Source organism: Dipodomys ordii, unplaced genomic scaffold (genome assembly GCF_000151885.1).
Source record: "Dipodomys ordii isolate 6190 unplaced genomic scaffold, Dord_2.0 Scaffold46, whole genome shotgun sequence".
Taxonomy (NCBI): Eukaryota; Metazoa; Chordata; class Mammalia; order Rodentia; family Heteromyidae; genus Dipodomys; species Dipodomys ordii.
This window is the reverse complement of record NW_012267262.1, coordinates 1,330,645-1,347,687: the sequence shown is the minus strand read 5'-3', so window position 1 is coordinate 1,347,687 and position 17,043 is coordinate 1,330,645. Positions and strand designations below refer to the sequence as shown.

Below are 17,043 nucleotides of genomic sequence, written 5' to 3'. Positions count from 1 at the left end.
TGGACAGCTGCAGTAGCTCTAGCAAAAATAGCAACCAAGTTTTTCAAGAGTCAAAGTAGCTATGAGATTTCTGCTTGGCGACTATCCTGTGTAAGGAACTATTGTCATTTGGGTCAAACAAAAAGAAAAAAAAAACATTTAATAGAACAACTGAAAAAAAGAAACTTGTTTCAGATATTAACTAGAAAATGATCCTCTTTTGTTTTTGTGAAAAATGTGGTCAGAAAAGATAGCCTTGGGCCCACCTCTTTAGGATAACAATTTAGAAAATTTAACAGTGAACTCAAGGAATGTCAGTCACTTTGGTATCTCCATGAGACCTGTCAAATTGTGCCTACTCTAAAGGAAGTGGGGTGTGGGGATAGAAATAAATTGCACTTCCTTTTTAAGATTATGGAAGCATGTCCAGCCTTAAGCGATTACCTTCATGTTTTAAACAGGTAAAAACCCTAGCACTATCTTAATAGAGTCTGATAATAGATATTGTGTAAATCTTTATGCTGAAAAAGTATCGGGAAGTGAAAGTCTTCTGCTTAGAGCAACACAATTCCCCATTCTCAACAATTATCATGCACTTTAATTCAAAGATGATATATATCAAAAAAAACAAAAGATTTATCACTCACAGCTGGCACTCTATCACTTGAGCCACACCCCAGTTCTATAGATTTTTAAAGATTAATTTTTGAGTTTTTAAAGTTGTAACATTATAGCTTAAATGTATCACCAACAATAATACAATTTGTCAAGATTATACTGTGCCTGTTCATTCCATTCCCTGTCACCGTGTTGATTTCACATCCTTCTAACCTTTAAAAGCAATCACATCACATACCCCATTTCTGACCAGTAAGATACTATCACCTCATCTCAGCACTGCACACAAAATTGTCACAGGACTTTGAGTCCTAACAGTCCATGTTCTAAAATACAAATGTTTTTGTACTCATTCTGCATAATTTAAGTCTAAAAGCAAGGACAATATTTCATTTTCTCTATCTCACAATCTACGTAAAAATCACAGCCATTTCAACAAATGCCAACAAATGTCAGAGAAGCAGAGCATAGCTACTTGGACATGGCTGTTGTTGCATTAATATAATCCCCTGAAGCAAAGTGTCTGGTATGAATGTTTTTACAAGATGGTCAGTATCATTTAAGGCAAGGCTTGCTAACATAAACATTCACTACCCACATACCACTCACCATTTGCGATCTGTTCTTTGGACAGCCATTGATGTCTTCAATCTTTTCATTTGCTGAAAAAGGAAATACAAGTCAGGAAAATAATTGCCAGAGAGACACTTTCAGTAGTGATGCTCAGGACATATGAAGCCCAAGTCCTAAGACCCATACTGAGGTTTGTCCAATCAACACAGGCATGTGAAATACTAAGACACATCTAGCAAGCTTTGGGACTTAATCATCAAGCTGCTGTCCTCCAGGGACAGCTGGGGCAAGGTCGTCATCACTTAAAACAGAGACAACTGCATTGATGTCAGTGTTGCAGTGATGGGATGAAGTGGCAGTGTTTGGAGACTGAGAAATGGAGTGAGCTGTGATTCTGCTTTCAGCTCTAAGAAGCAAATGTCACAGTAACCTCTGCTCAAAAGATGGGACAGTGCAGAGTGGGTCCAGATACAACTCAGCTCCTGGGGACAGAATCGGAGCATCCTCCTCTTTAACAGAAATACTGCCAGTTTTGTTTATTCTGATGCCATTCCCAAAGTGGTTGCAAATGGGAATGCAAGAATTAGATTCCAAAATGGCTTGGCTAAGACCATATAGCAAGTCCAAATTAGATCAGGGAATATATATGCTTAAAGTCAAAACAGCACCAAGCTACTGAGAAAAGTGAAAGCAAGTGCATTACATCAATAGGAAATCAAGTCCTGACAAAGAGGAGGAATGGCCCAACTTGTTATGGTAAATACAATTCATTGTAAGGATGGATTCCACCCAAAGTATCTATGAGGAGGGCTGAAGAAAGGTAAGGTGAAACTGGGAGAAAGTAAACGAAGAGGTGACATTATCCAAGAAAAAGAAATGTGCTTATTACCTTTCTCAGGAAATGGCAGCTCCTGTGTTCAACACATTAATAGTGACAATCAAATTATTTAAAAAAAAAAAAGGAAAGAAAAACAAGATGTAGGGTGGTGAAAGCACTTGCTCTACAGACAGGCATACAAACTGCATCCAGCTCTAGAGCTTCTTAGCTGTGTGATCTTAGCCATGCCACTTAATCTCTCTGTGCCACAGGTTCCTCGTGTATAATATGGTAGTTAGTACTATTTGCTTCAGAAGAGGAGCAATAAGTAGACAATATTAATAAAGACTACCAGTAGGTGTTCTCTAGTAATATTATCACTGTATATATTAATATATTTAGTTCATCTCTGTAAAATATATAAAATCCAAATATTCTTGGTGACACCGTGTAAGCTGGGGTCATAAACTCAGTAGGTTTCCTCCGTAAGGAACAAGGATTTGCCTCCCCTGAAGTGTTTACAATCCCCCTCCCCAACCCCTTGTCCTTATGCCCCATGCTTCATATCATACAGAATAAAGCACATTCAGGTCTGTCCTCATAGCACCCCACATCTACTTCTGGTTTGCCAGAATATGTAACTTCCCAACTTTCTGGTCCTTCCCCTTAACCAGGCTGTGAAAAACCTTTTGAACATGTTAAGTTTATTCTTCACATTTGAGCTCTATAATTGCTTGCAAAATTGAATTCCGTCTCATCCTTAACCCAAACAGATTTTAATGAATATCATGGCTAAAATTTCCATGGGAAGAAAAGGTATTAAAAACTGCCTGAAAAGGAAAACAGAATCAGAATTTCCCTGCCTCCCACAAGCCTTCAAAATTTTAGAATATCTTAACCTAAATATAACTCACCATTATCTCAAGTGCAAAACAAGAAAGCAAGCTCAGACGGGAAATTGCTTAGAAATCTAATCACTAGAGATAGCCTGGTTAGTATAGATTCAGCCTGATTTACACCTTCTTTAGCACTCGCCAGAACAACATTAGATGTTCACATTTATGATCTACCTGGGGAAATCCCAATCTTGAGAGACTCAATTGACATTTTCTCAACTCTGCTTATACAAAACACTAGGATAGGAATTATAGAAAGCCTTTCCTACAAAAAAGTGCCATAAAAATCACCTAAAAGATGGCCAAGTCAGTGCGGGGGTGGGGGGGGGGGAAAGGAGAAGGATTGGGATTGGGGGGGGGGGGGGGGGCTGGGAAGGGATGTGAAGGGTAAACCAAAGGAGGAGGCTGCAATGCTTGGTAAGAAATGTACGCATTATCCTGCCCATGTAATTGTAACCCCTCTGTACAGTATGTTCACAAATAAAATTAAATTAAATTAAAAAAAAAAGATGGCCAAGGTTCAGTAAACCAGCTCAAGCCAGGTATCTAGAACATCTAATTGTCATCATATACACTCCATAAGAACAGACTTCTATCTGCATCCTTTCTTACCGTCACTCCAGAGACTGTGCCTGACACAGTAGCCATTTAACGATTTTTTTTAAAGTGGAACTAAGGAATGAATATTTGGAACATTTCAATGAACAAGATTTTAATGTCTGCTTGGGGTCAGTTGTCCTTTCCCTTGGAAATAGAGATAGGTGAAGTGAACAAAAGAAGAAAATGAGTAGGCATGAATGAATGAAAGGCATTCATTTATCCTTGGAAAACTGTGGTGGGCATGATATAGTAGACCTTAGATTTTGACAGTGTTAGAGAGGATAACTATGTGGCTCTTGAGAATCAACAAGCAATGTGTCTTCTAGCTAGCTACTCATGATTGCCAAAGTCATAAGTTATAGGATTCTGGTCAATACCTAGTTCAGCATTTGTCAGCATTAGTGCTGACTAATAGCCCATCATTAGTACTTATTGCAGAAAAGGATGGATAACTGTGATGGATCCTATGTAATCATTTGGGAAATTGAAAGACTTTCTCCACACCATCAGGATACGTAAAAATGAAGAGCTTGGACTATAGACTCTTCTAACTGCTTTTTATAACCCACTGCCTAAGCCCATGCAGGTGCACTATGAATTCAAATATCATACTGCCTATAACCTAATCCTGCCAGTTTACATAAGCAAAAACAAACCCAGGGACAGAACCTATTGATGACCACTTTAAAGAAGCCTCAGGAAGACATACATCAAATGGCTTATCCATGACACTAAATACTTAATAAAATGTAGTAAGCCTCCTATTTTCCAATTTTGTATAATATAAATACTTCTTCCCATACTTAAATTCCCAAGAATTCTTATGGCTGTCAAAAATGGTTACAGCAATAAGAACAAGCTCTGTTTTTATTGGTAAGAAGGAAGAGTTGGATCTTCAGTGCAAAATTTATTAACTCAGGGTAGGGGGTCTTTGGCTGGAGCCCCAAAGCAGATAACCAAAGCAGCAAAGGCATTTGTCCCTAGGGTCCTCAACTATGATTAAAACCAGCATCTTTAATAGCCAATGGTAATCTATCCCAGAAGGTTCAAGTCATTCTTAGTCCCACTAATGTGATGACTTGTCTATACACAGATGACAAGTTAGTGATTGGAAAGCATCAACACACTCTTCAACAACCATAGCATCAAACTCATTACTTAAAAAAAAAATCCCCCCATCAAAGCATTTTGAGCATCTTAAAGATTTGCCAACCCATGTCCTTACAATCTCTGGCTGTTGACACTTGCCAATGGGGAGAGACTAGCCCTTAGAACTATTTATCTTTACCTAAGATCACATGAAAAGAATGTACAGTCCCACAAGTTGTCTGAATTTCAGGATTATGTGCAGAGGTAGCCGGGCTAGTGCCTGTCATCTGTTTCCATTTCTAAGGAGAATGTTCTCCCTCTTTTTCTCCAGTTCTCTTTTATTCAGCCATCTCCCATTCTCCCTTTCTTCTCTCCCCCTTCTTTTTTTCTTCTCTCTTTCCAACCCCTACTGGGCATCTCCCCAGAGTGACAGCAATACAAACAGATGGAGGGAGCCTGCCTCCCACTTTCATGCTGCTTATCCTGGCCTTAGGAAATTTCGCAGTAACTTAGGATGGCACTGTGATGGGCAAACAGGCAGCTGCTGGCCCTAGGCAGTTCACAAATAAAGATGATCAGACTAACAAGAGGCTGAGAATAGAGATTTAGCTCTTGGCAAGCACAGTCAATGTTCTCAATGACAGCAGAGGGAGGCCCTTTTCCTACATAATTAGAAAAAAGCAACAAGGGAAAGTACAGACCCCAAACAACACCAGAACCCAGAAAAGCCCACCTAGGGTGTCTGGAATAACTGAAGAGTTGGGAGAGTAATGCACAGGAAATACACTAACATTCCTTTGAAGTCACACACCTGATGCTATTTTTGGTCTGGAAATCAACTAGGTTGTCATACTAAATTCCAAAATTCACTGTCCTGGACCTAGAAGCTAAGCCTGATTCTGCTGCACCTACCCAATATCTACTCAAGTCTGAGATCCTGGCTCACAGGCAAATTCTTCAAGGAGCCTTTCCTTGATTCCTACCTCCCCCCACCCCCAAGACATACCATTTGCATTTTATGGAGAGTCAGGTTTCATAGCATTACAGGTATACAACCAGCCCTAGAAAGATATTATTCCTTGGGCTGGGAATGTGGCTCAGTGGTAGAGTGCTGTCCTAGCAAGCATGAACCCCTGGGTTTGATTTCTCAGTACCACATAAACAGAAAAGGCCAGATGTAGCACTGTGCCTCAAGTGGCAGAGTGCTAGCCTTGAGCAAAAGAAGCTCAGGGACAGTGCCTAGGCCCCGAGTTCAAGCCCCAGGACTGGCAAAACAAACAAACAAAAAAACCCAAAACAAAAACAAAAACAAAAAACCCTGTACAATGATACTATTCCTTAAAAGAGACAATCCTGCTACCTTCAACTTTTGCTGGTCCTTCATTTAAATGTGTTTTCTTTTCAACTTTAGACTTGGATATAACTCCAAGCTTACTTACAAAAAAGTTCTAGGAATAGTATAGAGAATTCCCATGTACCCATATCCATTTTAATTTTTCTCTTTTTCTCTGTATAGGGACACAATATATATTTCTCTTCCTCCTTCTCCTTCCCTTCCTCTCTCTCCTTCTCCTTCTCCCTCTCCTTATTCTTATATTCTATGTTGCCCAGGCAAGCAGGACCCCACATGGTTCTAATCATTTTAGAGCAAGCCACATAGATCATGCCCTTTGTCCCTTATACTTCAGTATATATTGCTAAAGAACAAGCATATTATTTTCCATGGTATGATTATGAAATTCTGAAAATTCAACATTGATAGAATGCCAATACTGTAATTTTTACTTTTGACTCAAAAACATCTGTCAGAACATTTCATTCCCTGTATAAGATGCAGTCCAGGATCACACAGTATATATAATGGTCATGCCTCTTTAGTTTCCTTCATCTTGGAATACTTTCTCAGACTTGGACTTTCATGACACTGATGCTTTTGAACAATGCAAGACAGCATTGTTGTTTAACATAATATATTACAATTTGGGTTTGTCTGAGATTCCTCATGATTAGCTTTAGGTTTTCCATTCCTTGAATGGAATACAACTTAAAGAGAGACCGTGTTCTTCTCAGAGCTTCACATCTACCCCTCATCAATGAGGAACTATCTATTACTGGTTCTGACGTAGGTACATTTGACCTTACAACTAACAAAAGGACAATGCAGAGAGATTTTGGGACCATGTTAATAAATTATCCATCATAAAATTTCCTCCTATAGATTTTGGTATCCATTCATGACTCTTGCCTTAACTAATTTTTACATTAAAAATTTCAATTCCTTCTTCGTTTATCATCAGTTAGTGTTCTCCTATGCATTTGGGAATTCTCCTCCCCTGATGTACTTACATTTTAAACTTATCTATTTATTACCCATATAGACTTGTCAATCCATGTTTTACTCAATGATTGTAGTCAACTTCTAACTTCAATTTATTTTTATGTCCCTGGATTAATGCTTTTTGTGGCCCCAGAGAGCAGATCTGGTAAATGGAGTCACTACTTCGAGATTTTGCCTAATGGAAACATTTTTTTTTCATTTAATAAAATAAGAGCTGCTGTGGTTTGGATTTGTATATTTTCCCCTCCCCCTCCAAATTCATATGCTAAAACTAAATTCCCAAAGTGACAATATTTGGAAGTGGGGCCATTGGACGTGATTCAGTTATAAAGACATAGTCTCATGAATGAGACAAAGATTCTGATAAATGAGGCCCTGGAGATAATTCTCCTGGCTTCTACTACGTGAGGACACAATGAGAAGATACCCATCCATAAACCAGTAAGCAGGACCTCAGCAGACACCAAGTGCGCAAACATTTCAATCTTGGACTTTCCAGCTTCCCAAACTCTGAGAAATAGATTTCTGCTATTTATAAGCCATATAGACTGAGGCATTTTGTTATAGCAGCCTGAGCAGACTACGACAAGAGTTTTTGAAATTCCAAGCTGCTTGAAGGGGTGGGTGGTTATCTGCCCATCACAGGAGTTAAGTAAAAGGCTGTTGACTGCTTTACACTGAAGCAAGCCAAGTATCAGGTTAGGGATTTCAAGCTGTCACAAACCTGACAGTTGAGAGTTGCAGCAGAACCTGGGAAGGAGTAAAGCATGCCATATAGTTTAGAGCAATGGAGAAAGTATGTTGAATGCTGAGAAGGAGAAATATCCAGGCCACCTGTTGGAAACTACCCAACCCAGACTTGCAGTAAATAAAATTCTTATACTAATCCTCTCAGTTTTCCCTGAACATTACTATATGAAAGCACTAATCTAAATGCTATGGATTCAGAAAGGAAGCAAGTCAGACCCAGACCCAATGAAGAGCCAGGCCCAATGTCACAGGCCGTGGAATGATGATAGGGTCCCTCCAGCTGTACCTGGGAGCTAGGTAGCAGACAGAAACTGGCTTTTTCAGAAGGAGGAGGCATGCACTAGCCAAAGAACAAGTACAAACACTAGATTTCTGCCGAACAGACCATGGACACTGAGCCAGCAGGACCCTAATTTGGGGGAAATGTTACATAGATAGAAATATATAGATATCTCTATATACGCAAATACATCTCCCTCTATCCTTTCCTCCTTTCTTCCTTTCTCTTTCATTCTTTCCACATTCTTTCTTTCCTTTTTTCCTTTTTCTGACAGGTTTTTGCCACATAACCCAAGCTAGTCTCAAACTCATGATCCTCTTGCCTCTGCCTCCCAAGTGCTGGGATTAGTATGTTCCACCAAGAGACCTGAGTTCATAAGCTACTCTGAGTAAATGCTTTGAGCTGGCTGATCGGCAATTGTCTGGGTCCCAGTGCTCTCCCAGTTTTCTCTTTCTCTTTCCCTCCTTTCCTCCCTCCCCCCACTCTCTCTCTCTGTCTCTGTCTCTCCCCCTCTCTTTATCATACACACACACACAAACACACACATCAACAGATGTAAACTCTAGTATAGTGAAATTAGGGGAAGAGAGGCAGCTGATATCAAGCCTTAGTTGTAGATTTCCTGGCCAGTGTAATCCTCTGTTGGAGGTCTGGGGGAGAGAGACTAAGTAAACTAAAGTTATACCGAGGCTGCTATTATGTAATGAACATCTTGAATCCAAGGTCCAAGGCCAGCTTTGGACCATGATCCTCTTAGCTATATCCTCCTGAGTAGCTGGGATTCAGGTATGCTACCACACCTGGTTTGTTAGTTAAGATGGGGATCTCACTAGCTTTTTTCCCCAGTCTGGCCTCAAACTGAGATCCTTCCAATGACCAACTTCCAAGTAGCTGGGATTACAGGAATGATTACACCCACCCCTGTTAACTTGCCTCTAAACCAATAGAATACAGCAGCCCACTCTGCCTGCACACTGGTTTCTTCCTTGCTGGCAATAAAAAAGTAAGTGGCCCATGTGGTAAGGAGCTGAGAGAAACCTCACGAGACAAGGGCCAAAACACCCAGCCTCCAGGAAATGAGAAGTTCTATAATCCCAAGGGTATGATTTCCGCCAGCAACTGGGGTTAGTAAGCCCCCTGATGAAGATGGGACTTTGGAGACACCTTGACTACAGCTCTGCAGAGGTCCCCTGTTCAGCCCTATACCACTGATGCACAGACACTGTGTGAAAAGAAGATATCTTGTTTTGAGCTGCTGCATTTCTAGCAATTGGTCACATAGCAATATGTGACCAATGAAAAGGAGAGAAAGAGAGACAACAGCTGCTATTTCTTAAGAAAGCAGTCCTAAAACAGCATGGAAATGTCTAGCTCTGAGCAGCAGGTGCAATCTCAAAAGTTTCAGCCTAGACTCACCTGCCTGTGCTTCTAGGTATCACCCCACAGACTTGAGCAGGGTGACAACTATGAAAGGATACTTGTTTCTCACACTTGAAAGATAAACAATTCTTCTACAATAACATATGCTAGAGGCGCTGGAGTTTCTGTCCTTTTTCTGGGCTTTATCTCCTTGGCATGAGTCAGCTGCCAAGACTGCCAGCGACAGCAATCAGCCTAATGCTGTTTAATTGACCTCCCGCCTCCTCAGTTACTCTGAGCTTTCAGGCAGGACCAGTGGATGCTTCATTTCAAGCCTGAGGCAAAGTCATGGCCAGCATCCATCTAACTGCCTTCCCTGAGCAACTCTCTTCCCCCAACTCACAGCCAAGACGTTAAAAAAAAACATCCATTGCTCAAGTTCTTTTCCCCTAGTATTAAAACCAGAACCTACCAACCATCCCTGGAGTTTTATCCTTTGACTTCTCAGACCTAAATTAGAATTGGCAGGATTAAACCAGCCCCATGTTCCTTTTTCTTCTTTTTCAAAAGAAAAATAACATGAGTTGAGGGGAATGAGATGAGAGCCAGAAAGATAGTAGGAGGCAAGAAAGGTGCTAGAAATCACCAGCCTTTTCCTTTAGCCCTGAGAAAATCTTACTTCTAAGAAAATTGAGATGAGATGTGTGTGTGTGTGTGTGTGTGTGTGTGTGTGTGATATCTCAATTGGAAAAGTAAGCTGGTCCCCCACATAACTGAAGTCAAAAGGCAAAATCAAACTCAACACATCAGACAACAACCTGGCCTTCTTAGAGATATCAGTGTTCTTCTCTCCATCCATTAGACCCTTCTGGACAGGCTCAGCTCTAACAGATGAGCCATCAAGGACAAACGAGAACTTACCCACGACCTGGATGATCTGAGCCAAGAGCACACCATCCGTTACATCTTGCTGGAGGTCTTTGATAAGCCGTTTGTGGCCGGATTTGGCGAGATAATGATTGGCCCAGTCGGTGTAGATCTACCAAAAAAAAAAAGCACAGAAGCAATTTTAGGAAACCAGTCTGAGCCCATCGCAGGATTTGAGGCAGCTGCCTGCCCAGTGTTTGGCGAGCTTCCGGGGCCAGCCAGCACCATTAAAATTCAGAGCATTGTGCCCGACAGGGCATTCAGCTCACCATAGCAGGCTGTCGCTATTGAGAGATCTGCTGTCAAGGCCCATGGAAAAGCTTAAAAAAAAAAAGCGTCAAAACATGCAGAGGCCTGAATGGGATAGCGGACAAGGAACTAAATAGTCTGCTCCAGACGGTTTAGAGAGGCTGTGGCTCTAAACACAAGTGAAGTCTCCCCCGCTTCTTCTCATCTTTTTCTCTTTATGAAAAAAAAAAAGCGTATGGGGAGGTTACCACCCAAAGGGCATCTTTGAACGGGCCATTTCAGGGTAAGGAGGGCTATTGAGTTAGTGAGTTCTCAGGAGCCTGGTCCCTTGTACAAAAGCCAAGAAGGAAAACACAGCACCCCTTCAATTACCCTTGTGTGAGAGCAAATGGTTACTGCCTGACCATCATCTCAAATGTAATCGCTTTAATTTAAAAGTCAGACATTTTCACTGTTGGGATTTTGTGTATAAAACCTAGCAAATCCCAACATCTTTAATAAATACAATAGTGTACACAGCACCTCAGAAGGTAAAAGTGGGTCACCTTGGGGAACGTGTCAGTTGAATCATCAGAGAAAAAGAATGGATGTTTTTTCCAAGCAGGCCAACAAATACAAGAAAACTCTCACCTGAAAGTTTTCTCCTCCGTTGTCAAATCCAAACACAAAAATGAAATAAAAAAGCCAAAGACAGAATGAAATAAAAGCACTTCCCTATCAGTTTAGAGAGCCAAGTTCCACACAGGATATGTGAGCTAGTAGACTTCCTTAGCCATTCTGCGACATTCCTTCTCTGAATAAAATGCACACAGGTCATTCCTCCCCAGGTGATAGCAGGCTCATTCCCCTATTTAGTTGTGATCTCACTAAAGGAATTAAAATTTTATAATGCAAAACTCAAATCTAGTTCTATATGCCTTGCTATCTAAATGTCATCTAGCAAGTCACCCACTCTTTCAGAGTTTGAATTCAAGGACTGCCTGAACTATGCAGTAAAACTTTGTCTGAAAACAAGGATTGGGGAAATAGCTCAGGAGGTAAAGCATTTGCCTAGCATGCACAGAGATCTGGATTTGACTCCCCCCTCAACAACAAAATACTCTTCTCTCTACTTTAATCTACCTAAACACTGAAATTAGACCAGAGCCATACTCTAATTGCCTACTCAAACAATTATCCATGACTCCCAACTTCCCACTAAAGGCAATCTGTCCATCAACTCTTCCCACAAAGTATCTAACCCTTACAGTGGAGGTGGTGTATGTGTGTGGAATAACAGTCTTTGAACAAAGGCAATCTTTGGAATCTGACCAAATTGTTAGCCTTGGCTCTGAGTAAGTTAATTTCTAATAGCCTTACTAGTTTTATCTTCCACTAAAAGTGGACCATACCAAGTATATCACAAGCCAAACTGACTTAGCCTGTTACAGGCTAACCACCTATATTTGTAAACAAGATACCCTGACAAACAGTCACACCTATTTTGGGTCTCTGGTTACTTTAATGCCACCAGAGCAAGCTGAACACTTGTGACAGAAAACTTAGGGCTAAAAATCAAATTATATAGCTAGCTAGCTAGATACATAGATAGATTATATAGGTTATATATATATATAATTTTAGATGATAAATTTTGAATATATATACACACATACAGTGCCCTGCTAGTCCTTTATACCTGACTCAACTCCAATGCCCATCCCCCAATGGAGTCATTCAGTTTCCTGATCAAACCCTCAGGTGCATTTATGTAGAACTCATAGAGTACTTAGACACTGGGCTCATTCCCTCCGCCAGATGTGGGCAGCGACTGACTGACCACTTGATAGTGCCTTGCAGGAAAGTTGGCCCAAGGCAGGAGGTTGGTAAGGGTTTCTAGGCTAAGCTTAACAGAGAGAAAAAGGGCAAAGTTTGGAGAATTGATTACACATGAGCTTCAGTAATGCAGGCTCTTAGTGAATTCTCAAATCGTAATCTTCTTATTGATTGAAAAGAGGAGGGAGCTGGGAAAATAAACAACTACAAAGCACCACCTCATTAATCAGAAGCTATCTAACAAGGATCATTAATTATCTGTAGTGTTCCCACATGTCCCATCCCCAGCAGTGTACTTTCCTTGTGACCTGAATCATAAAGAAAAACCACCTATCATAGACATGCTAAACATGGACATAAATCTAGCTCCATCTCTTTCACCTGCTCTTTCAGTAGCTTGTGCAGGAAAGCATTCTCACAAGGGTCACCCTTGAAAAATAAGCCCACAGCATCTTTGACCATGACAGACTCTACCAGGTTCAGTGACATGTACTTGAAAGATTTTAAGCCAGAACTAAAACAGGCACTCTTCTTGAGTGCCTGTTACCCAGAAGGGACTTCTCCAAAGTCCCTCATTCTCCCAAATTATGATGAGTAGAGGGTTGCTGATACTTTTTTGCAGAAACCCATTGATCCTGGAAACTGGTTTAATCCTTGGAAAGTATCTATGAACTTGCAATAGAAGCTGACAAGCTCCCAAAAACATAGAGCAAAAAAGGACAAAACCATCTCCAATGACTAAATCATTCCCAGGAGAAAGGCTGTAGGATGGCTTCATACTAGTACCCATGTGGAAGTTGACTGATGCAGCTGCCTTCACACTCCATCCTTCTACCTCTCTATCAGCCCTTATCACCACATACCTCTCCCCAGAACCTCCAGCATGGCTCTGTGAGAGCAGCTGCTGTCAAAGGCTTGAGAAGCTAACAGGAGAAAGGAGGGCAACGATGGCAAAGCAGTGAATTCATTCTGATTCATTCTATTACCCTTGACAGAATTTCAAATAATGCATCATTTGTTGGCTTATCACTCCCATCATTCCCTCCCAAGCAGGCTGAAACACAGAGGGAAAAATTTTGACAGTATCAGTTAAAGTAAAGAATCTGGCTGTTAGTTGTAATAATGAAAATAGATAATAACTGCACCGTGTTAAACCAAGAGGGACAATAATGTTGCCAAGTTTATACTGTAATTAGCCCTCTGATGAAGGAGGGAGCAGTCTAAGTAAGGAACACAAGAGGAATTCCACAGAACAACTGCACCAGAAGTGCTAGAATGGAGTCATAGCAACCAAGCTAGAAATCCTGACTGGCATGCCAGGCAACCGGACGGGTCCAAAAGGCATGTGACACCAGAAAAAACAGTCCCAGGAGAAATATTGTAAAATACACCTCATACTAGGAAATGCCAACACAGACTAGGATTTGAATCAGACCAGTCATTCAATATCTGTTGCAGTCTTCCATATACTAATTATAAATAAACTGCTACTGTTTGGCTTCAATTCAAGAGACCACACTCCAGACTTGGGTCATATTATCAAGATAATATCATTTCCATAACTGAACATTATGCAGTTAAATGGCTTAGTTCTGATTACTCTGTAGACAAAAATGATACTGTAATGTGAACAGATAGTCTCATTGTTCTCAAAATTGTTCATAATTTTAAGCAAATCAAAACACACAATTGGTTATCCAGGGTAAAGCTGATGACACATTCATTTCTGGCCAGAGGAGTTAAATGGCATCACAAACTCTGAACTTAAGAAAAATGTGGAACACAAAGAAGCAAAACCTTTAGTTCAAGGATGCCTAGTACAATGAGGCTGAACCCAAACACTGGTTCTACTCCTCAACATCTCAGGAAAAGACTCTAGTTCTACCCATTGTCTTTGGAGACCCCCACATGCCCAACCTTGAGGGAAATGATCCTCCTTCCATGCCTGCCTCCACCATCTGATGTTTCACTAAGGACACCTGTGGTCTTTCAATAACAAAAGTCATGGCAAAGGCAAGTGCCTGCAATCTCTCAAGTACACACACCAACCCATGTCAGGACTGTGGCTTTGCCCAACAGCTGGGGGACCCTTCTGGGCATTGATGTCCTTCACTTATACAATCTGATAATAGTGTTGTCTCACACACTAAATGAAATCATCTCTGCACATGTCTGGCACAAGGTATTAAATGAATGACATTAATATTCAAGTTAATCACTGATCTATCTATGTTTAGGAGAAATAAATCCTTGTATGTTTCTAGGAGAGTTGTCTCCCTTCCAGAGAGCCATACATTTTAAATTACTCCATTTAAACTCTTTTCCAAATGGATTTTAATGAGAATTATAATCATCCATGCTTTTAATCAACACTTTTTCTGGATGCCTCAAGGCCGCACTCTGAATATGCTAGTATTGTAATGTACAAGGATGCCCCTTGGGAGTCTTTTGAGATCATGTATAACTAAGCTTGGTGGTAGGCATCTACCTCCCAGCACTTGGGAGGTGAAGGAAGGAAGGAGTTCCAGACCAATCATACGGAGACCTTGTATCATAAAAGAGCTTCAAGAGCTGTTCAAGAAAGAACCCTGACGGAACTTGTCCTTCAAGGAAAACACACAAGTGGGAGGACTTTTGTGGCAGCACTACACGCTGCTTTCAGCAGGGAACATTGTGGTTTCTCAGCTGATCGTGAGCCAGGGAGGCTAGAAAGCTGGGTTCCAGGAACACAAAGACAGGAGTTTTACCTGCCCCACCTGGATCCCACTGCCAGGCCTTGATATTGAGAAATACCTTGTACTCAATGTGCACTGAGGATATGAATCCAGACCTGGATCCAGATGAGCAGTGGGTGGGGTAGGATTAAAAGCATGGGCATAAGGGGGAGTGTGTAACTGTTGGTTTCCCTTTTAATCTGCAGCAACCCTTTTGTCAATACAACCAGTCAACAAACTCATATTCCGATACCCCTACCTGGCACATGGATGCCTTTTGTTACGCATACAAAGTAAGTACCTATAGAGAGTAGCATGGCTTACCATGACTATTTTTCTAGATCTGAATATCAAAGCAAATTGCCCAGATCTACACAGGAGCCATGGTGCACTGAGTAAACACTGCTGGACACCAACTTGTACTGGGTATGGCTCTTGCTTCTGTCTTTTGAAGGATTATAACTACCATCTACCACATGCCCATGATAGATTGACTCTAGAGTCAGTCATTTAGGTTTCAAACATGCCTCCATCACTTTCTAGGTTGTTACTTAATCTGAGCCTCAGTTTCCTCACCTGTAAAATGGGTTAAACTACCATTCAGGTTACTATGAAACCGAAATATCATCCATCTACCATGTCTTGCACCTAGTATAGGCTGAGCATGTCAGCTGTGTGTTTAATTACCAGAAGGGAGATGATGATGCACTATGTGGACACTTTCCAAACAATGGATTCCTTCAGTTCTCAACGTGTCTGTGAGGAAAGTATCACTTTCCCATTTTATAGATGGGGAAACTGAGGCCCTTTCCCCACACTATATGATGAGTGGGTAGGGTTTAAAAGCAGCGATTGTAGCCCTGCATGGAGCGACACTGCTGATTCCCACACAAGATCCACTAGCCATAGAAGGCCAGGAGCCTGGTGGTGTGGGAAAGGCAGTAAGAGAAAAAGGCTGATTACACAATAACCACCACAGTGCATCTGTCCCTGGGAACTGGGCTGGCCACTTGTCACTCAGGACTCACAGACCCCAGAGGAGAGCTGATACTTTCCCATGTCACCGAAGCACAAAGCAAACACAATTTCACAAGTGTTAGGAAAGCAAAAATAAAAATGTCAATACAACACATGTTAACCTTTGCAGGGCTGCAATGAACGGTGAATGCTCTGAAGTAAAAGCCCCCCATTCTTCTAGTCTGAAGCAGGGCCAGGTTGCCCTGCACAGGTGCAGCAGAGATGCTGAGGCCAGGCCTGGGAATAGACACATAGCCACACAATGATACCATTGTTTGTTAAGAACATGAACAAGTCACGATGGGTGTGCACTCCAACCTGGGAGAGACTGGTCACATCTTAAGGGTAAGTGAGTAGATTCCACACCTTGGGTTAATCCACATTCACTGTCAAGATCATCCACTCTTCACTCTGTTGCCACATGCTACACCACACCTCACAGCACACCCAGTACTGTCTCATTTATTCCTTCACCTAATCACTATTGTCTGTTTGCAAGGAGATATGTGCTTCCGTAGCGGACCCACAGTGTGCCAGGTGCATCACAGCTTGATTTGCCATCTTTCCTTGCTATGTTATTAGCCCCAACAAGACATAAGTTTTGTTTTCTAGTCTGGATGATTTTTTTTCAAACATTGAACACTGCCTGCCACAGATAGGTGCTCACTAAATAGCTGTAGTGCGAATGATTGTCCACTTCTACCTACTAAAAGATCAAGTACATGTCGAAAGTACCTAGCTAAAAGAAAGGGAAGCCTCACCCCGACCTGGGAAGCCTAGCAGAATGAGCTCCCTGTAAAACCAAAGTCCTAAGTATAGATGGACACTGCACTTTTATTGGTCACTTTGGAAGGAAAAATGGGTCTCTCTCCAATGTGAGCTGAACAATTTTCACCTCAGGGTTCCAAGAAAGCCAATGTTAGAACTTCATGGGAAAATTTTCAAGCATTTTCTCTCCATTCATTGCTGATTTACTTCACCTATTCTCTTTCTAAGCACCTCTTTTCCAGGGGGTGGGAGAA

At 41.3% G+C, this 17,043-nt stretch overlaps 1 protein-coding gene across 1 annotated transcript in view; it reads right to left on the bottom strand.

Annotated features, from left to right (window-relative positions):
- Nav2 (neuron navigator 2) overlaps nt 1–17,043 on the bottom strand; it is a 387,125-nt gene that overhangs the window by 261,974 nt on the left and 108,108 nt on the right. Inside the window, exons 2-3 of the mRNA XM_013019543.1 lie at nt 10,221–10,338; nt 1,207–1,259 (exon numbers count right to left, since the gene is read on the bottom strand). Of these exons, the coding sequence (XP_012874997.1) occupies nt 1,207–1,259; nt 10,221–10,338 (171 nt within the window). The remainder of the gene's footprint in view (nt 1–1,206; nt 1,260–10,220; nt 10,339–17,043) is intronic.